This window comes from Capsicum annuum, chromosome 4 (genome assembly GCF_002878395.1).
Source record: "Capsicum annuum cultivar UCD-10X-F1 chromosome 4, UCD10Xv1.1, whole genome shotgun sequence".
Lineage (NCBI taxonomy): Eukaryota > Viridiplantae > Streptophyta > Magnoliopsida > Solanales > Solanaceae > Capsicum > Capsicum annuum.
In genome coordinates, this window is record NC_061114.1 from 192,048,623 (window position 1) to 192,071,687 (window position 23,065).

At 39.5% G+C, this 23,065-nt stretch overlaps 1 protein-coding gene across 2 annotated transcripts; it reads right to left on the bottom strand.

Moving 5' to 3' along the window:
- Nucleotides 1–2,795: 2,795 nt before the first annotated feature.
- On the bottom strand, nt 2,796–21,222 carry LOC107867622 (protein S-acyltransferase 8). 2 transcript variants are annotated; one of them, XM_016713939.2, is made up of 5 exons: nt 20,486–21,222; nt 10,039–10,224; nt 5,126–5,428; nt 4,797–5,030; nt 2,796–3,613 (listed from the first exon to the last, which is right to left on the bottom strand). In XM_016713939.2, exons 1-5 carry the CDS (start codon nt 20,522–20,524, stop codon nt 3,107–3,109), a joined length of 1,269 nt encoding a protein of 422 aa, XP_016569425.1. In that variant the 5' UTR covers nt 20,525–21,222; the 3' UTR covers nt 2,796–3,106. The 2 variants fall into 2 exon arrangements, with proteins under 2 accessions (XP_016569425.1, XP_016569426.1); XM_016713940.2 differs by lacking the exon at nt 10,039–10,224 and having other exon boundaries at nt 20,486–21,080.
- Nucleotides 21,223–23,065: the final 1,843 nt, after the last annotated feature.

The window sequence follows — 23,065 nt, forward strand, 5'->3', positions numbered from 1 at the left end:
AGTAGAGAAAAGAAAAGCGTTAGGGTCATTAATAACCTTAACGGTGGCGTGGATGCCCTGAGGGGAGGTAGAGAAGTGTTGAAGATGAAATATGTTTTCCTTCCACATGATGACAATGCCGCCTTTCATCCCCACTGCACTAGACTTTAGATAGGCTTCAAAGCGAAAAGTCTCGGTTATGTGCTTATAATAAACCATCTTGGTCTCAAGAAGGGCTACCATAGCAGGATTATGACTCTTAATGGGAGCAATACACTAACGCTTAAAGTTGGCATTGTTGTCATCCCCCCCCCCCCCCCCCCCCCCCCGGTGTTCCAGATGATGAATTTCATGGGTTCAGAGATGATTGGTTGTTTCCTTTGTCCTTTTGTGGGGTCTTCCTCAAATCTAGTTAATGGATCAGGGCAACTGCAGGGGTAATTTGTTCCATACATTACTCAGTATCAGGATCAGAACTGTCGTTGCTGGGGACAAAGAGCAATAACAGTTGAGCTTGTGGGCTCTTTGAACTCCTTTTGAAGTAGTTTGTCTAGCGTAAAGCTTTCGACATCTGGCTCCCCCAGCTCCATTAGTAGTTGCTCCATTTCTACATTGGAGTGTCTTATCTCTTCTAGTGCTGAGGTGGTCGCTTCTCTTAGGTCTACGCCCCCTAGAGTTGGCTGGAAGTTGGGGGCTGCATGTTGCCCTACCAGTGGATTCCAAGGAATGAAGTTTAATGTTTTCGTCTCCGAGAGGTAAGGGGTTGTTGGGTAGAATAGAAGGTTTTTGAACATGTGGCCCATAAGCGAGTTGAGTTTGCTCGAGTTCATCATGTTCAGAATTCCCATCATCTGAGCTTGCAGCAGGGTTTGGCACCAGACTTGGTAGCCGAGTCCCTCCGCTATTTGGTCCACTCCCTCTTTCACTATTTGTGCCATCCAAGACGGATTTGGATGAACAAGATTATCGGTTGGTTCTCTATGATGATGCAGTAGGAGATTGTCTTCCCTTCCAACACTAGTTCCACCCAAAATGTCGGTGATTGATTTGGCGATGGTGGAGCAGTGGTAAAGATGAGAGGCTCTTTCAGGAAAGTGGGGTTGTTGGGAGGAGGATTTGCCATTAGAGGTAGGAGGAACGGCAGATTGCCCTTTATTTAAAGGTTGAGGCTTTAAAAGGGTGAGGCAAGTATTGGAGGAGTTAATTGACATGACTGCGTTGGTCATGTTAATCGTCTTAGGGTGATGATTATTCCTAGTGGCGATGGAGTTACTCTTCCCAAAATACACAAAGACGGAGGAGTTCATGGGGGATTCCCCCGAGGGGTGGGCCTGCGTACCCCGATGGGGTCATTAAAGATTAAAGAAACAGGTTTTTGGGTAATGGAGACTTGGTGGTTAGGTATTAAAATCTCCCTTGAGCTTTTGCATGTCAGTTGGCCTAGGATTTGCGGAGGTAGTAGGTCCCATGTGGCCCCCAGTAGATTTTCTTTTTCCTTTTTTGCTAATTTTTTGATCTGTTTTTTCAGTACCAAAGGAATTTGATATAGTGCTAACAAGGATGTTACTATGCTTTTCATTATATGTATTATTAGCAATGGCTATAAATGAATTTTGGTTTAGGAACTTACCTGAGGCCGCATCATACACTTTTACCTGTGCTGGATCTCTTCCTGTTAGAGCTTCACCTTCTTTGGCGAAGCGCTGGGATTTAGTGTCGGGTTTTATCTCAGTGAAGGTGACTGTGTGCCATTCCCCTGATATAGTTGGAGGTTTGCTGGTTGACGGCATGGTTTTATCATGTTCGCCAGGGTGTGTAAAGAGCTGTGATGGGCAATTTTTGTCGGTGTGCCCGAGCCTGCCGCACCCAGTGCACCAAACCCTTCCCCCTCATAGATCACTTTCTATCTATGGCTGCCAATGTTGACAAAAGTCTTCACTAGCTCATCCAAGGGACTTGTATGCATATTCTTGCGTATCGTCCTCGTAGATCCGCCGGAGTGCAGGTGTCAATTTTAAGTAGGGTGCCGAGCTTATTCCCAATTCTTTCCAAAATGGCTTTTTCGTAGAATTCGGTTGGGAGTTGAGGCAGCCTGATCCATATGGTTGTGTATGTGTGGCTTCCTTGGGAACAAAGTTTGGTTCCCAGTGACTTACTGAGAGGAAATTCCCCGTAACAAACCATGGTCCACAAGGAAGAGCCTTTTGCATAGTCTGGATTGATGAATTTGGCAATGTAGTAATCATTCCCGAGGTTGGTTTCCACAACTTTATGAGTTTTATTTTCAAATAGGTGTTAGCAAGCCTTTTTTTGAATAGCTTGACAATTACAGAGAATTTCCACAGTGCTTAGATTCTTTCTCTGTCGTCGTCACTTAGGACAATTGTATCTTCCGATTCATCTGAGCTTAGTGGCATTTTACCATTGTAGTGATTTAGGTATTGGCCATTCAATGTACCCACTTTATTTAGGACTGATTTGAAAGAGTTCTTCATTTGATCTGAATCTCGATCTAGCCCTCGGGTTGGCTCAGTAGTTTCCATGGGGTCTGGTGGATCAGGCGGTGTTGGGGGTAGCGGAGGTGGTTCTGCATCATGGGAGTCGGCCATAAGGTTAGTTCAATACTCGTAATTTGCCATACCATCAACCAATTACATTTTATTTCCACAATTGTCATATACTGTGGAACTGAAAAGATGGGAAAATATTTAAAAGTAACTGATAGGCACAAAATATTGTGAAGAAAAAACAGAAGAAAGTGTGCAAGAGCAATCTTTAAAGAACTTCCACAGGCATCTAGTCTAAGACACAAGAAGTCAACTAATAGTCCTGCAATTGGAACAGAATTAGAAGTAGCAGCAAGCCAAGACAGGGAATTTACTTGTCATTCAAAAAATTACACACACCCCTATTCACTAATTTTCCCAAAAGAATATTTATATTAGGCTAAGTATCCACTGGTGATGACAAAGGGAAAAGAACATAATGTATAGTACAGATTTAACCTTACAGTAGTAAGTTACATTTAGCTCCATGTTACCATCAATGGCACCTTTTCTAACCAGAAAGCAAAAGCAAGTGCAGCGCAAGATTAGGCCCATCCCCGTCAACTGTACAACATCCTTAATCATTGATATGGATCCTTTGGAACAACATGGCTCCTGCTTTCCGTGACATTGGATTTCATGCCAACGACCTCTGATGCGATCTCCCAGCTCCCACTTCTCCTTCCCCAGCTCGAGTTTCGTATATCTGCTTGCACATTGGGGGCTCGCCTATCAGACCCAAGAACCGAATCAGCCGCAGACGAATTATGATGGTGCACATCACTCCCTCGGCTCCGTATATCTGCTTCGATGTCTTCAATATTATGACGCTGTGAGATTTTTAGAAGGTCTCCACCAAAATCAAGATCGTCTTCTACCTTCACTCGTTGATCCTCTCCCATTTCAACTTCAGCTTCCCTGGTAGTGCGCAAAGGAGGTCGTGGTTCTTCCTCTTGTACAAAAGCTCGAAAGTTGTTCCGAGATGGTTTCACTTGTGTGCAAAATACTTCCATGAAGTTGTTCACACAACCAAGGTCATACACATTGATCCTATTTTCTGATTTATAGCGGAAGTTCTCATAGGTTGTCTGAAAAAGAACAGGTTAAACACTAATGTGAGTGCTCAGACTGCTGCATATTTAAAACATCACCAAGAGGAAAATTTCTAGCTGACACGATAGTAAAGCTTGAATCTCTATCGTTCAACTACAGTTGCATCTTCAGAAACGAGCAGAAAAACAATTCCAAATATTTCAGGTATATCTACATATACTGAACCAGCCTCAGCTTTTAAAGAAGCCAGGTCATTCATTAAACAAGCTTCTCGAGAAATCTCACAATAAGATACCTTGTCTGAAAGTTATTTACTTTAACAAACTACACAGACATTACTTGACAATAAGAAAACTTGATGTGTGAATTCCCGCCAAAAAGGATTAGTTGGTTTAAATAAATAGAAGGAAAGAAAGCAATTTAGAAAACAGAGTGCATTTTGTCCTAATCAGACCAGCCCAAGACCTTCACAAGAACTACCTGCAACTTATTAAACATAAATGCAAAGGAACAACTTGAAACAAAAAGGAAGACAAACATTCTTGGGATTGTCATTCAATTTGTTGAAATTCTTTTTGTAAGTTTCTCATCTTCAAAATACCTTTAGAAATACGCAACTGAAAGTTGAAAATATGTGACGATAACATTTTCATTCTAGTGTGTCCTTGTGAAAGTCAAACATCAGACAGTTCTGCATGAAGTTCGATATGACTTGTCAAGATTTTTGGCTATATTAAATAATATCTTTTTTTAATGGAAATATCTTTAAAAATTGCAATTTAAAACATGATATCACATTTCTGTGACTATAACAGTATGCGTGGTGTGTTGATTTTTAATGCTTTTCTAAATTTAGCCAGGGAGTGTCATCCCTAAGAAGTAAGAAACAAACAAGCTACTGCGCTCATTAGGCCCTACCCTCCTGCAACAGTACACACTAAAATGCAGAAGCAATTATAAGTAGCACATTAGGTTCCTCATCTTTTCCTTGCATCCCAAGATAAGTAAAAAGGAATCAAAAATTTAACCATATTCTGCTTTAAAAGAAAAAATAACCGCAGTACATTCATGGGCCCAACAAAGGTATAAAAGCAGCCGGGCAAATCACAAAAGACCTGCCTGTGGAATGCACCACATATGACAGGTTATCAAGTTTCACTTAAACCTTTATAATATCCAAGCCTAGCACCATCATGAATACAAGATAAAGCAGCTGACCTGATTGGTGCTTATTAGATACAAGTGAAAGCCAGTGAGTCCACCAACAAACCACAGAGAAATAAAACAATAAGCCATTAGAATCACGGATGCTGGGGACTCTTTCATTGCCTTCCAGACCGTGCCTTGATTATCATTCATTAGCACCTTGATGTACAGAGCACATATTGCAAACACATAGATGCACAGCAGCATAGCAGAAGAGACGAAGCAAAAGAAAAATCGGTAGTTACGCTGCATGATAAAATGAGAGCTGTTAGGAGTAACCTCAATAGATCCAAACACTAAGGAGAACCCTGAAAACCAATTTAAATAGTATAACACCCTACCAAACCAATGCATTGTCCCACCCATGGACAGTGGTGATCAAATCGCTCCACACAATTGTTACAGATGGAGCAGTGTGAACAACGTGGAGGGCGATATAGCATGCAGGTATCACAATATTTCACTCTGACTGGCATCCCATTAACAATTACTTCTTTCGTTCGGGGAAACTGAAGGCTGGGCGTTTGTCTTCCACCCTCTACCGATGTGGAGAAGTCATGACGGAACTCTTCCTCTGGTGGATGAGAATTACGGGGAACTATACCTGGATCTCGAGCTGATGTAAGAAGCAGCAGCACAAGTACCTGCCAAAAACCAATTCATGGATCCTCTTAAGCCCCAACTTGTGAGTTGATTCATTATTCCTCTACACTATCTCAACAACATACCCACTGTAATCCCACACGTGGGGTCTGGGGAGGGTAGGATGTACGCAGACCTTACCACCCTACACTATCCCAGACTATCAAAAAGTGATATTCATGTAGAGACTAAGTTGCATGGACTAGGCTGCGGGTATCCGAGATGGGTGCGGATCCGAAAGTCGGATTCATCAAAATTTAAATTTTAAGATTTGGGGGTGTGAATTCGAGTATGGATAAGGGTGCGGTGATTCGGCTAAAAAAATCAATTATTAAAAATATAGAGTTACTTTTTAATATTATAAATATAAAGATATTCTAACTCCTAAAAAATATCCTTGACTTTCCCTACTTTTAAGGTAACCTTTTTGGATATTTTTTCAATTAGGAGCAGTATATACTTGTAGTTTTGGGAAACCAACCAGCCTTGCTTACTATGTAAATATAAAATGCTAAGTTAATATATTATTTTTATGTCTGGTCCATAAAATTGTAAACATCATAAAGCAATTGAAAACTAAGGCTAAATTACTACTTTTTACATTTAAAAAATATATAGTTATTAAAAAGAAAAACCCACCAACTAGATACCACGTCTTTCTCTTTCTTCCCAAGGAAAGATTCAATTTCCAACGACAACATTTACAGTTGCCGGATTTCTACCTTCCGACAATGACATCAGACGCCGGTTTCCTCCTTTCCTCCGACGACAACAATTAGACTCGTCGGATTTCTCCCTTCCGTCGATGATAACAATTACAGTCGCCGGTTTTCTCCCTTCCTCCGACGACAGCAATTATAGTCGCCGGTCTTTCTCCTTCCAACGACGACAGCAAACTTCTTGATGTTGGGTCAACGACTCCGAATTCGTTTGACCAAATTGGAGACGCACCCCGCGCCCGCACCAGCGTCGCGTCGGGACGGGTTCGACGGTGAAACCAACGAGTCCGCGCAACATAGTGTAGAGAAGCAATAATAGTACATAGTTCAACATAACATAAAAATAAACAAATAGAACAAAATAATCAGGAAACCATTTTCAAAAGCACTGCATTCAGCTAAATCTATCCGAAAAATTAAAGATAAAACAAGTAACCTCAACCAAATTCTAAAAGTTCCACTAACAAAAGCTGAGAGCGGACAAAACATATCCATACGTGCATGACATTTCCACATGTTCAGTAGGGTCTAACTAATAAAATAGTGCAACCTCCAACAGTCCAAACAACGAAGAAAACTAAGGCCTCATTTGTTTTCATTAAGATTAAGACATCTGAATTTGAATGCATATCCGAATATTAAGATGTGGTCTCTAGATTTAAACATTGTATAATTAAGACGTTATTTCAACATATGGTTGATAGTTGGTGAAAGAAATGCGGGGAGTGGTGAAATTTTTTTGCCGAAATAGACAAGTTCTATGAAGAGAAAAGAAGCCTGTATATTTAAGGTCTGAATGGTGTCAAGACTTGGTAACAGACCTGATTCATCAAGAGTCAAGACGCATTAAGACATTAAAATTTAAAAAAAAACAAATGCACTTAATAGACCGAGATCTGAATGATTCAGATTCCAACCTCCCTTATGTGCAAACAAATGAGGCCTGATGAAACTGATGCTTCGTGGTGGGTTTGAGGAACAATGGAATTGACTTAATAGGCCTGATGTAACTAAAGGCATGGAATGGAATTGTGGAGAAGTTTGAAAAGAGCCCAACTTCTTGGAAAATGCAGTATCATTCTTTTGGGGGCAGAATAATTGATCAATAGTGTTCTGTACAGCATACCAACATACAACATGTCCCTATTTCCTATTCCAGCGAAAGTGCAAGAGAGACTAGACCAAACTAGAAGATCATTCTTATGGTTGGGATCAGTCGGGGTCACAAGTTTCATCTAGTTGGATGGAAAAAAAGTTGTTCTAACAAAGGAGCATGGAGGATTGGGCATAAAAGATCTGATTCTACACAATACAAGGCATGCCAATGAAATGGCTATGGAGATGCAATTTAGAGAATGCTGCGATGTGAAATATGGATCACAGCAAAATACGGAAAGGAAAGCAACTGGTGCACAAGACAGAGCAGACTACCACATGGCACTGGCAACTGGAAACATATCTCAAACATGTGGGGTGAGTTTCAAACCAATTCACCAATCAAGTTGGGAAACGGAGCTCACGTTTCTTTTTGAAGAGATAAGTGGTTAGGGACAATGGACACTGCAAGATGAGTATCCTAAATTATATATTCTGGCCCTTAACAAAGATTCCACAGTTGGACAGATGTGGCAAGGCAACTCATGAAACCTACAGATAAGGAGAAACATTTAAGACTGGCAATTTGATGACTATCTAGAGCTACAATCAAGGTTAGCAATGGTCTCAGTTCAGCCACAAGAAAGAGACAGAATGACTTGGGGGTAATCAACAAATAGGAACTTCACCTGCCAAAGAAGACTATACTATACACTTCTATGCTCTAAAATAAGGCACTGATTGACCCCCCCCCCCCCCACCCCCCACCCCGGCAAATCAAAGTGGTTGGCTTCACCTGGATCACCCTACATGAAGCTTGTCTCAGACAAGAAACCTCAGCAGGAGGAAAATTCACATCGTAAACAGATGCTATATGTGCCAGAGGGAGGCAGAAAGTGCAAGACATCTCTTTCTCCTAAGTTGCTCGGACGCGGCAATTTCGGTGCCGCACCCGTGTCGACACGACACTGACACGGGTATCCGGTCAAACGAGATCAGGTGTGTTGACCAACAATTCGGAGAAAAATTAAAATTTTGATATCTTATAGTAAAGATTTGAATAGCTTGGAAAAAAAATACCTTCAATTCTGCTGCTACATAGTAATTTATACTAGTCCTTTTGTCTCTTTATAAGTTTTTTTCTTGGTAAATCTTCTTGTTCGAGTTGGCTGTTGCAGGTATTGTTCAGCGTTCACGATGTTGCAGGTTTTTGAAGCCGAGAATTGGTGGTGCCGTGGTGGACTACAAGATTGTGTGCATCGTGATTTTGTATTGTATTGGAAAAAAAGATATGCAAAACATGTAGTTGGGGATGAAGATGGGAGGAGAGAAGATGAAAGCAGAGGAACAAGGATGAGGAAGACGACTCAAAGTCCACACACCGACACTAACTTGTTCTTTAATGGACCTTTAGTCCTTTAATAGCTGCCAACCTGCCACGTTGAATATTTATTATTAAGAATAAATATTTTTATTTTTTAGTTAAATGAGATAAACATTTCATATTATAATTAGAGCTTAGTTAATAGTTGCCTCCTTGATTATTTAGAGTTTATAAAATGAGGATAAACACTATAATTATTTAATTATAAATTAAAGACTAATGTATATGCTTGAAAGCACACATTTTTCAGTGAAACTAATTTTAACGTAAGTATATATTGTAACACATTAATATTCTCATTCTTTTTTAGTTTCAAGTATACTAAAAATAGTTGTTTTTAAATACTTGTCAATTTAAAAATAAATGTGTAAGTTTTTCACATATCTCATAAATATAATTATGCATATTCGATATTTTTGTAACTATATGAATAAATTTTTAATTTTTTTTTGCCGAGTCCCCACACCCGTGTCCGTATCCATATCCCTGAATCTTAAAAATTCGATCATGAAGGATCCAACACTCGGATCCACACCCGTGTCGGACACCCGCACCCGAGTCCGAGCAACTTAGTCTTTCTCCATTGTGTAGTTGCAATAGAAATGTGGAGAATGTTCTCAATTGTTGGACTAACTTGAGTCATACCTAACAGTACTAAAGATGCTTGTGAAAGCTGGTGTTCATGGAGAGTTGGCAAATCCATCAAAAAGATTTGGCTTATGATTCCTGCCATTATTTTTTGGTGCATCTGGAAGGAAAGGAATAGTAGATGCTTTGATGGAATATCAACTCCAACACATGTTCTTAAAGAGAAATGTTTATTTAATCTTTTTTGTTAGTCTATACAGGCTCCTGTAGTCAGTTGTCAACAATTTATGGATTTGTCTTCTCTACACTTCTTTCCTAGGTTTTTGCTGTACATAAGCAGTCACATTCTTTCATTTTGTATACACTTTTGACTTGTATCTTCTTGATGCCTTTAATGATAACTTATGACCTCATCGAAAAAATAGAAAAGAGAAATCCATGATCACTAAGTACTATGAAATTAAAAAACATACTCTAACCAGTAATCTTACTGCCCTTGGCACTACAGATTATATACCCACCCACCAAATATTAAATCAACCAAAAAACATAATAGTAAAATCTAATACCGTAACTATTATAATTATGTGCTAAGAAGATAAAATAAAAGCTAATAAATAATCAGAAGAACGAAAATACAGAAACACACACAGAGGGACAAATAAATCCTAGATGCAAATGCTACAATATCCATGGACAAAATGAAATGCAGTAACTATCCACTAGATAAAAACCAGAAGAATTCAAAGCAAAACAAACTTGTCACACTTTTTAATCCCTATTGCTGATAAAAGTACTGTACATGCAATTGGCTTTCGGAGCTTACATGGATGGTGAAAATAATTGCTACTGCCAAAATAGCATATCCTGCATTGTACGATGAGAACTCATGGCGCAGATGCCTTGCAACGAAAACACAGAAAACAGTGACAGGCACTATGATAAGCAATAAGCTGATAAGCAACGACTTTGCATCTGGTCCAAAAATCAACCTGCCACCTATAAAAAAATACTGCAAAAGACAGGAAATGAGTAAAAAACAAAATCAGATGAAACCTTCAGTGCATGGCATGTGACTGCTGGATTGTTACAGAGACAACAGATGAATAGTTCCACTGTTGTTGCCGCAAATGAAAATATTGGAAAAGGATTTATCTTTTCCATCCTTAATTCACAAGACTAGTTGGAAGATCAAGAGACAAAATTCAAGGCAAAGAACAAAGAATTTCTCTTCATTGCAATAATCAGTGCAAGTGGTCTCACCTACAAGAAGCTCTTTTCCCTTCTTTATTATTTTCTGCTTGGTGATCTTAACCAGTATTCAGAAACTGATCTAAATATAAAATATTTCTCATTCTACTAGGCTTGAGCGCAGACAAAGATTTACACATGGTAGCAGCAAATATTGCGGAGACGGTCATGAGAATGAGGATGAGTGGAAGCAAGAAGTGTGAGTGGCATAAGCAAAAGGAATCATGCACATAGCAGGTATACTGATTCCTTCTGTTGGTATGTTCTCATCGCAATCTTCTCCAATTTCTTCTTTTTCACGACTTCTCTCTATCCAGAACAAATCTAGATGTGGCTATGATGATGATTTTATAATCAATGATGTTAGAAATATACATATATTATGTTAAGACAAATGGACCTCTAACAGAGAGGCCCAGGAGGATGGTACTGACAAAAAGCCAATACAAAAGGAATTTAGGCGCCAAAAGTCAATGATCCGCGTAGAAGGGCCATTGTACGAAGAAGATATTTATGAGGAAAACAGACTGATAAACATCATTAACATTTACAATAGCAACTTTTATACAGGGTCTTCCCCTTCTCTATGAGGGGCTTCTCCTTCTACCCTGTCACCCCTACTTTTGCAATGTCATGCACTAGCTTAGCACTTGGATTTTAACCCGGCCAATGCTTTATTTTTTGACTCAAAAAAAAAAAAATTGACTCTAAAAAAAACACCGCCAATGCTTGCTTATCAAAATAGGAGATAAATGAAATCCATGAGATAAATGAAATCCATGGGCCAAGGACCCATGATGAGCCGATTGTGATAGTAAACATTCAACTTGAAGGTATTTTTATTTTTTTTTGATATGGACTTGAGGTTAATTTTATGAATAAGCAGCAGCAACCTTCAGTATAGGAATCCAAGAAAGTCTTGCAAACTGCCAGAAAGGATGATAGCTACATTTTTCTTTTTCTGATCACAAATATGAAACATCTGACATCACTTATACGCTCTCTCTCTCTCTCTCTCTTCACAACCAACGGTCTTCTTCTTCGACTGATCGGCCGGTGCCGGCGCCGGTGATAGGTAAGGGTACCTTTGCTTTGTTTCTCTCCCTTAAGCTCTCTCCCTCTCCTCCCTCTCTCCCGAATTATTTCTCTCTCTCCCTACCCCTTCTTTGCAATTTTAGCCACTGATTTCGCCGGCAGGACAAGGGTTTCCGCCGGATCGACTGCGGCAACGGGCACCAGAACACAGATCTGGTAACGCCCAAGACACGCTCCAGCGACAGCTAGGCCGGCGAAGGTCCGGCGGAATTTTTCCGGCGACTGTATTTTCAGCAACCAACTTCGAAGCCAGAATTAACGGCACCATCAGCACACGAGATTACCCCGGCGACATCTAACTTTTGTTATTTACATACTTTTACTAGTTATTATTTACCGCCTTATTTACCATTCTCGTTTGCACTGCTGTTTCTTGTGATTAGAGTTGTGTCCTTTTGCTAGGCCGGATAGTTTTATCTGTGTGCGATCCCTGCTTCCCTGCTGCTTTTTTTGGTTTCCTGCCTGCCTTTTGTTGATTTTTGTTTTGTGGTTTACCGGTTTAGGGATTGGTTTTTGGTTTTTAAGTGGTGGAGGTAGGGGTTGATGGTGGTATAGGGTCGTGTCCGAGGGGGTTTGGGTTGGGGCTGGTTTTGGGTGGGGTGAGGAGGGAAGGGCAGGGGTGGGTGGGGGATTTAAGTCTAGTGTTAGGGCTGGTGTGGTGAGGGATGGTAGAGGTAGGCGAAAGGCGAGAGTAGATAGGTTGCGGGTAGGGTCGTGGAATATAGGAACCCTTCAGGGTAAGTCCATAGAGCTGGTTAAGGTTCTTAAGAGGAGGAAGATCAACATTGCATGTGTGCAGGAGACTAAATGGCTAGGGATGTGGATGGGTATAAGCTGTGGTACTCTGGGCGCGATAGGCGTCGGAATGGAATGGGGATCTTAGTGGATGAAGAGCTTAGAGAGCAGGTGGTGGAGGTTAAGAGGGTTAGTGATAGGCTGATGACGATTACTCTGGTCATTTGGGGGGTTTCGCTGCATGTCTGTTGTGTTTATGCACCGCAGGTGGGCTTGGCTGAGGAGGAGAAAGCAAGGTTTTGGGTTGCTTTGGATGAGGTGGTGAGAAGCATGCCTAGTGCGAAGAAGATTGTCATAGTAGGGAGCTTCAATGGACACATTGGGGTTTTGCCTGGAGGTTATGACGATGTGCATGGAGGTTTTGGATTCGGCGATAGGGATGACGAGGGAGCTGCTCCGTTGGATTTTGCTAGGGCCTTTGGGTTGGTGGTGGTGAATTTGAGCTTCCCGAAGAAGGAGGATCACCTAATTACCTTCCGAAGCGCAATAGCCAAGACTCAGATCGACTTTCTGTTGCTTAGGAAGGAGGATAGGGCTCTTTATAAGGACTGTAAAGTCATTCCGAGTGAGCATCTTTCGATCAAGCACAGACTTCTGGTGATGGACTTGACTATCAAGAAGGGAAAGAAGAGAAGGGCCGAAGAGGGTCGGCCTATAATTAGGTGAGGTGGCTTGACACCGAATAGTGCGTTAGAGATTGAGGAGAAGGTGGCAGGTTTGGGGGTGTGGAGGTGCAGGGGGGACGTAGAGACTGTGGGATAGGGCTGCCAGTTGCGTCATGGAAGCTGCTATAGAAGTTTTAGGAGTTTCAAGGGGTCGGGCAGATTGACATAAGGGGGACTGGTGGTGGAATGAAGAAGTTAAGAAGGTGGAGACTAAGAAGGGGGCTTATGTTAAGTTGATTGAGAGTAATGATGCAGAGGAGAAGCGGGTGAATAGGGAAGCCTACAAAGTTGCTAGAAAGGAAGCTAAGCTTGCAGTCACGGCAGCTAAGACTGTAGCGTTTGAGAGCTTGTATGCAGGGTTAGATGTGAAAGGCGGGGAAAAGAGGTTATATCGGCTTGCGAAGGCTAGGGAGAGGAAAGGTCGGGACTTAGACCAAGTGAAGTGCATTAAAGAGGAGGATGGTACTGTTTTGGTGGAAGATGTCCACATTAAGAGGCGATGGAAAAAGTATTTCCATAGGCTTTTGAACGAGGAGTGGGATAGAGGCGTCGAGCTAGGAGAGCTGGAACACTCGGAGGAGAGACGTGATTTCAGCTATTGTAGGCGTTTTAGGGTGGAGGAAGTTAGAGAAGCTATTCGTAGAATGCGAAAGGGAAGGGCGACGGGGCCCGATGAGATTCCGATGGATTTTTGAAAGTTTATAGGTAAGGTTGGTTTAAGGTGGTTGACTGATTTGTTTAACGGCATGTTCAAGATGGTAAGGATGCCGGAGGCTTGGAGGTGGAGTACGATGATTCCATTATATAAAAATAAAGGAGACATCCAGAGTTGCACTAACTATAGAGGTATCAAGCTGTTGAGTTATACTATGAAGATTTGGGAGAGGTTAGTTGAGCTGAGATTGAGGAGGATCGTGTCCATTTCTGAGAATTAGTTTGGTTTTATGCCTGGTCGCTCGACGACAGAGGCAATCCACCTGGTGAGGAGATTGGTGGAGCAGTATAGGAAAAGGAAGGAGGATTTGCATATGGTGTTCATCGACTTGGAGAAGGCTTATGACAAAGTTCCGAGGGAGGTTCTGTGGAGATGTTTAGAGGCTAAAGGGGTCCCGATGGCGTACATCAGAGCTATTAAAGACATGTACGATGGAGGGAAGACTCGGGTGAGAACGGCGGGAGGAGACTCAGAGCATTTTTCAATCGAGGCAGGGTTGCACCAGGGTTCGACTCTTAGTCCGTTCCTGTTTGCGTTGGTGATAGACGTGTTGACACGGAGTATTCAAAGGGAGGTGCCGTGGTGTATGTTGTTCGCTGACGAGGTAGTGCTGATTGATGAGACGCGGGTGCGTGTGAATGAAAAATTGAAGGTTTGGAGGCAAACCCTTGAATCTAAGGGGTTCAGGTTGAGTAGGTCCAAGACGGAACATATGGAATGTAAGTTTAGTGAGGTGAGGCAGGAGGATGATGTCGTGGTAAGGTTGGATTCCCAAGAGGTCCGAAAGAGGGATAGTTTTAGGTATCTTGGGTCTATAATTCAGGGGAATGGCGAGATTGATGAGGATGTCTCTAATCGTATTGGAGCTGGTTGGATGAAATGGAGGCTCGCCTCGGGAGTGTTGTGTGACAAGAAGGTGCCACTAAAGCTTAAAGGTAAATTCTACAGAGCGACAGTCCGTCCTGCTATGCTATATGGAGCAGAGTGTTGGCCAGTCAAGAACTCCCACATTCAAAAAATGAAGGTAGCGGAAATGAGAATGTTGCGTTGGATGTGTGGACTTACCAGAGGGGATAGATTCAGGAATGTGACCGTTCGGGAGAAGGTCGGAGTGGCTTTGTTAGAGGATAAGATGCATGAAGGAAGGTTGAGATGGTTTAGGCATGTGATGAGGAGGGGCACGGATGCCCCAGTTCGTAGGTGCGAGAGGTTAGCGTTAGATGGCTTCAGAAGAAGGAAAGGTAGGCCGAAGAAGTACTGGAGAGAAGTGATTAGACATGATATGGAGCAGCTTCTGCTTACTGAGGACATGACCCTAGATAGGAAGGTGTGGAGGTCGCAGATAAGGGTAGAAGGCTAGGTTGTGTGCGTGGATTTAGTATTAGAAGAGCTCAGGTTGAGTCGGGCTAGTAAACCTAGGATTGGGTCCAAAGATAGGAGCCCGATCAGGCGGGCGTGGGTGTCTTCCTCCTATTGCGCTTATTTATTTTATTTCTTATTGCTCTGACTTCTATTTTTATGTGTCTTATTCCTTGTCATGTTATGCCATCCATCTTGCTTCTTATTTAATTACGCTTTGGTCTACTTTTCTTTATCTTGAGCCGGGGGTCTATCGGAAACAGCCTATCTACTTCTCTGGAGGTAGCGGTATGGACTGCGTACACTCTACCCTCCCCAGACCCCACTTGGTGGGAATACACTGGGTTTGTTGTTGTTGAAATATGAAACATCTACCGAGAAAAGCACACATTGTGGAACCTTAAGAAGCTTGTCAGTGTATTAGGGCACATGTACCTTGTTGAGATCACCTTCAGTGCAGGGGCAATATTAAAAAAATTATATTTCAACTAACTTTCCAAGTAAAGGCCAACCAGAACAAAGTTTATCAAGAAGAGGTTAACATCCACATTGGGTTGATTAATGAATGGTATTTCATTTGGCCCAGCCCTCAGAGTAACATCTAATTCCCTTCCTAACCCTTCTATTATTGTCAGAAACTATCTACTAATTTTATACTCTACACCCCCAAGGATCTCTCTCTCCTACTGAGAATGAATTTTTGAGAATGATCTTTCTCACCTATTTAATTTTTTTCTTTTTCCTTTAGGGGACAAGTAAATTATCATTAAAGCATCCAATGAAGATGTAATCAATGTCTTCCTTTTCTTTTTCCTTTTATTTCTTGGGGGAAATCGTATTATCTATTTCTTTAAATTTTGATATGCCGGTGGTACAACTCTTAAAAAATCTTGGTTCAATAGATTTGATTTTATCAGGATGCCTTATTTTTACAATAAAATAAACAAATAGAAAATAATTGGATATGAAGAAAAGTTTGTCAAATAGAAAAAAGGGGGTGCAATACACTGAGCACACTTCCACTATAACTAATCCAATCAGAAGTCCCCAAGCGCACTATCAATGGCAGCGGAAAATCTTCACAACAAATTAAACTTCAAAGACTAGATCACATCCAATTAAAGAAATGTGAAAGGACAAGTACAGTTGTGCAACGTACAGGCCCTCCAGGACTCATATCTTCACCTACATCATTAAAGCAGCACATAAGACTGCTGGGATATTCTTTTTCTCTACTTTTTTACGGGAAGGGGGAGGAAGTGGGCAGAATGAAAGTACTCTTATGATTGGGCAAAAGACAAATCAACAATGTCATAAACTCAAATTCACTACATTTGTTAATCCCTCTATTGAGACTTCACTAACAATATCTAGTCATAATATCTCTGCTTGATCAACAATCATTAAGATAATTGAGAACAACAATCATTAAGATTATTGAGAACAACAATCCTTAAGGTTATTGATTAACAACACCAACTTCATCATGAAAATAAAGAAGGTAAACAAGCTAGGCATTCAGACTCTGCGAATAAACTTTCCTTAAGAAATTAGTCTTCCTGAAACTATTACTTTATCGCTACATATTCAACAACACAAAGAGATCCCCACTGATACCTAAAGCACTTCACATATTTCTGAAATGACAATATATTTTGATAAGTATTTCTAAAGAGAATAAAATTGTGTGCCGTGTGCGAAATATCTTTCAATGAATGTAGAAAATTTGAAAAATCCAAGGTTATAAGTTCTCAAGCACGATGAAACCTGTCAGCTATTAGCAGAAGGTAACTGGAGCTAGTTGGTGCCCCTTTAAATCTCTAAATTCCCCATCTTTGTCTCTTTGTGTGGTCACTGTACAAACTAAGATTTTTTCTTGATAATAGAGAAATCCCCAAGGGCCCGTAGCACATGGTTCGACACTTGGTGGATAATGGGCCGCCCCTCTACTCTTCTCCATTTAAAACTAGGTTTTTGTCTGCAGCAACATTCGAACGCGACCGGTTGTGCTCTTACCACAGACCAAGCCTGGGGCCATAAACTAAGAATTTATTACTCACCAACTTGAGATATCTATCTTTAAGAAAGAAATTTGCCTCATATACTGGACTAGTGTGTGTCTGGCTTCTGTCCTCTTGTCTTCTTTACTGTTTTGAACCTACTCGTCTCATAAATTATACTTAGTAATTAGTATTTCATCATTTGCTGCAAATTCCTCTAATACTTTACGTACTTTATTTACATGAGCATCTGCAGCCCTGTTTGACTGTTTCAGCTCCAGATTTAACAAATCTGGAATAAATCCACAAGGATGATGGCTGGATAGCAAAATGTCCAACAAAAAGGTGACAACTTCAACAAGATGATAACATTATTATTTCCCAAGAAGAAAATAACCAAGGGTATCACAGGAAAGAGATAGATTCTTAAAAACTAAGTTGCTCGGACTTGGGTGCGAGTGTCCAATACGGGTACGGATCTAGAGATCGGATCCATCATGATCTAAATTTTAAGATTCGGGAATATGGATCCATGTATGGATACCGGTCTAGCAATTCGCGTAAAAATAATTAAAATATCTAAAAAATATAGTTCTAAAACCTAAATTATGAGATAATATGCGGAGAACTTGAGGAGAATACTGGAAGAAGATTAAAGGAAAGGGAGTGACATAGAAATTTCAATATAAAAGGTATTCCATTTTCTTCAATTTCACCTTAGCTTTTGCATTTATTACAGAAATCATTAAAACTGTCCAGACTTTCAAATTGATTTTGGTCAAAGTACCCAAAATCGATTGACCAAATCGTACACGGATCGCACACCCATGTCATGTCAACACGGGCGGCACTAAAAGTGAAGAGTCCAAGGAACTTAGCTTAAAAAGGCTATGCTTTCTGATAGCACACAAAGCCAGCTCCTACACTTTGGTTTGCTCAATCTAATTAGAATTTGCTTATACAAGAGAGTTAAACCGGAAAATAGTTTTACCAGCAGCAAACCAACTTATACAGAAGTGTATGTTCATTAACCAAACCATCAAATTAGAGACTTGCAGAAAAGAATATAGTACGAAAAGGGGCCAATAGATGCTTCAAACTTTATCCAACAAGTATAAAATGTGCGGATATTTAACCCAAAAAACAGTAAACTTACAATCAAGTTTACCCGTAACCCAAATATTTTATCATATGTGACGGATCAAAGAATAAGTTTGCAGTATCCTCACTGAATTAACAGCTGACATGTGCGCATGAGGTATCAACTACACAGTTATTGCAGTAAAGGACCTATTTGATGTATAACCTCTCTGCCAATTGTTTTCCTGTATATCCTCCAAAAGAAAACGTTGGAAGCTCTTAAGATATTCACCAGAACAAGGACAAATTCAAAATTGATGAATAAGTCTTTATCAAGGTTTGAAAGGATGGTCTCCCTAAGAAAAAATATATATAGGCCCTGAACCTGGTGTAGAATTCAATCCATGTGGCGGCATTATTTTTTCTTTTCGAGTTGATAATCAAGAAATCTCTAAGGGTCAATCCACATGGTTCCAAAGTAGGTGGATAACGCGCCCGATGCTCTACCCTCTTCTCCACCAAATCCCTGACTTTTGCTGTAACTTTTGCCTACAACAGGGCTTGAACCCATGATGAGCTTAATTCATACATCATGCATTGCACACTTACCGCTAGACCAAATCCCTGGGAGCGTCATTGTGGTTGTGCTACTAAGAGGCATTTCTTTGTCACTTAAAGTAGTGAAGCCATGAGAGGCAAGGGGTTATCGTTTCATGGGTGAAGGCATGTATTTCAAATAATGACGTGCAAAGTGATCCAGACAAGAGGCAATCAATTCTATGAATCTCAATTTTGAGGATTTAGTTTATTATCGACATTATTGTAAATTAGATGCTAAAATTAGTTACTCTCCTGGTCCCAATATACGCGGCGCTGAGGGTCTATCAGAACACCCTCCCTACCATTACAAGGTAGGGATAAGGTCTGCGTACACACTACCCTCCCTAGACCGCAGCGAATTATATTGTGTTTGTTGCTGCTGTTGTTTCGACATACCAAACAAACCCTTAAAACAAAAAGTGCTCCAAAATCTTTCTCAATTCAGGATTGCTTACTTACTGTATCTTCACAAAGATACACATTTGCATTGTTCATGCTCAATGTGTCACAAAGTGAAGAAAGACAGTTAGCAGCAATACTTTCTATATGTCAAACAAAAATTCAAAAGTCCACGCGACACAATCAGATTCCTAAGCAAACTAGCAGCCATATTCACCAAAAAACTGATAATTTAGCAGGTATTCAATTGTTCCTTCAGTGGAATATGACGTCCAAACATTATTAAAGATCTAATTACAGCTCTTCTGTTTTTCTCATTGGCTAGAACCTTCCTTTTATTATAAACATAACTGTGCAGGTGTATCTATTGAATGTGCACATATGTAAGCTAAGTCTTAACCTCAAAGAAAAGTTTTTAACAATGTTCTTTAGATATTTATGAATGTTAGGAACTTTCACACTCGTGTGAAAACCATCTTCTCAATCAGCAGTAGCTCCAGCATGAGGGGTAAGATGCTTACAACCACAACAACATACCCAATGAATCCCCGAGAGTTCCAAAATGAAAAGAATGTTTAGAGTATCAGTCTTTACTGTTCATATCAAAAAAACATTTTGAAGGTCATTAGAATAACTCAAAGCCGCAAATCTATCATACCTAACCAATTAAAATTCAATCTTTATGCAGAACTTATAAAAGTAACTGATAAACGCACCAAAAATTGTATATTATTCTCCTCACTCATAGACGGAGAGGAGCTAGATAGGGCCGAGGAGGTTCATCCAAACACCCCTTCAACATAAAATTACACTACACTGTTTATACATGGTTAAAATGAATCTTACGTATATATAGTAGATGTTGAACCTCCTTCGTCTTCTCCGCGTGTTTATATCATACTTCAAACCCCCTTAAGTGAAAATTCTAGCTCCATCACTACTTATAGTGCCTCAAAACAACACAGTTCATGTCTAAAATAATAATATTATCCTCTCTGGCACCTCAAAAATCCATTTTTACTGACCAAAAAATGAAATTAAATTGCTCATCAATAATCCCATATACTAATAGAGAGTTAAAAGGGCAGCCCGGTGCACTAAAGCTCCTACTATGCGCAGAAGACCGGACCACAAGTGTCTATTGCCTTACCTTGTATTTCTGCTAGAGTTTGTTCAGCTTGAACTCTAGTATACCAAAAAACTGCCTGAACCCCACATACATCAACAATACCCTAAGTAAAAATTAAAGCATAACAAGCAAAAATTCAAACAAGTGGAAGCAATAAAGTTAGAGAAATGAGAAATTTGTCTCACATTGCTTCCTTTCCAAACTTGGTACACGCGCTTTGCCATTGGACACGCGCTAACTTCTTCGAAACCTTATGCTGGAACAGAGTCAAATACTTGAAACTTGACAATATTCATTTTTCTCTTTTTCCTCCTTCAAAGAACCGAAATTCTCAGTAAATTCTCAACAAATTCATGCGACTGCTCAACCAAATGGTCAAAAAAAATGGAATCCCTTATAGGGTTTTTCAGGGATTTTGATTTGGAATAATGGGTCGAAGAGAATTTGTGGGGTGGTGGGGGTGGGGGTCGGGATAGGGGTGTAAAGACGGAAGAAGAAGGTGGTGGTGGTGGTGGCAGTTTCGGAGATTTTGGAGATTTTGGGAAAAAAAACTCTCCTTTTTTATGTTTTTGGGAATTGAATTATTTTGGAAAAAAATAAGATTGGAATGGTTTTTTGGGAAAGAAAAGGTTAATTACTTTTAAAAATTTGTGAAAAATTAGTTTAGTACATTGATTTTCTCTTTCTTAGGTCACTATTTAGAGCAAGTGAAAAGATTTTTCAGAATAGTTTTTGACTGTCATTTTTGGTCATTGGATTTGTTTAAGATTTTGGACAGCCCATATGTATGAGTGCTTCTTGTCATATCGAAAATTGTTAGTAAGGGAAAAAAGAGAGAGAGAGACAGACTGTATATAAGAAAATACATAAACTAAAATGTTTTTTTTTTTTAACATAAGTGAATATTATCATTACGACAAATAACAATTCTCACACACAAAGAGCACCACAAACATATGGCCTCATCAAAACAGCTAAAAAAAAATCAGATAGCTAGCTGCATCAACAAGCAAGCTATATAATAATATATATGCTCGGTATGAAAGTTCTGTTCCACTTTGTCCATTTAGTATTGTTGAATCCTTCAATGTGTCATTGATGTTTTTCTTGATCTGTCGAATTATAGTCTCCTGCTACATAATTTGTTGTTTGAACATTTTGCTATTTTGAGCTAGTCAAATATGATACTTGCATGCTCCGTATGCTGCTATACACACTTTCTTCCTGAATCGCATCCAATGCTTTCTTTTGATCTGAACTATGATATGTTTCATGTCTTCCTACTTAATTCTTTTGTTAAACCAGTCGCTAATTTTTTTCCCACCCTTTATTCCCCTATGTGCAGTCGTTAAAAAGGGGTTTAGTTGTCCCCTTAGCATCATCCACAAAGAGGCAACAGTTCTCATCTTCACACTTAATTTCAAGTTTTAGTAATCTTTCTCTAGTTAGAAGTCTTTTTTTGCACTTTAAGTCATAAGAAGAATCTATGTTTTATTAGCAGTATAGGGTTCTAGGGCTTCAAATTAAAGGTGCAATCGACATTATGTGTCTACTCTCAAGGAGTGTAAGATAGCTAGCAGTAATATTATGTTTTTTATCAAAGGTCAATATGTACCTACCATTTCATACCAAGGCATTATTGTTAGGTCATTTTGTATAATCTTTTTCAGTACCAACTACAACCACCAGATAGGGAGGAGGTCCAAGAAGTCTAAAATGGTGAAGTACATAAATGTTTGGTTGAGGTAGAAGCAATAACAAAGAAATATTTATGGACTAACACTATTTTATTTGCGCCAAATCTTTTTTCAAATTATTTTAGAAAGAAAATACACTTTGATTTCTTTTAATTAATAATTAGATTTGTCTAGCTTGTAGCACTGCTTTCAAGAGAAAATTTATTCTTTTTATGGATAAAAGGTTAAAGTAAAATTTTAAATATAATGCACGTCAGAATCTTGAATACGATAAATAAGAACTTAATTTACATAATTCTACAGGTGACCAAAAAAAAAATCAACAAAATGACAACATGTGTATATAATGTGTCGATATGTAAAAATAATTAAGTAATATATCGACATTGTATAAATAGTTTGTATCAAGCATATATTGTTGGGTTTTAAGATGTGTGATTGAAAAATGAATAGATGTTTTTTTTTTCGGAAAGACACCAAGAGAAAGACTGCAATTTGAATAGGCACCTTTGCGGATTGAATGGTTATGACATTTCCAAAGGGTTGTGACTTTTTTGAATAGTTGCACCTTTATGAAGGAGCGTACCTTTCTAAACCATTGTTTCTCTTCATGAAGCAACGCCTTTATGGCTATAAATACCTGAATTTTTCCTCTGGTATAGATATGAAATTTTGAAGAAATACACTTCTCTTTCCTTAAAAAAAAAAAAAAAAAAACTAGCGTGATTTAATGTCATTGAGTACGTTCGTAGTTCAATAGAATTAGAGGTACTGTTATTCTGTCGAAGTAATTCATTTTATCCTAGGAGGATATATTCCTTAATCTCACGTACTTGAGGGTAATAATTTCCTTAAGAACACACCATGAATTTGGTGAACTTGAATCTTTATGTTTCATTTTTTTTCTTAAAGTTGATTTTACTATCTTTCCAAAAAATAGTTTGAACTTCATATTGATAGTTCTTAAACTGTTTGAACCTTTGTTTGAAGTTCTTGAAACTTTATTTTGATAGTTCATAAGTTGGTTGAACTAGTGTTGAAGTTCTTAACCTTTGATTTTGCTATTTT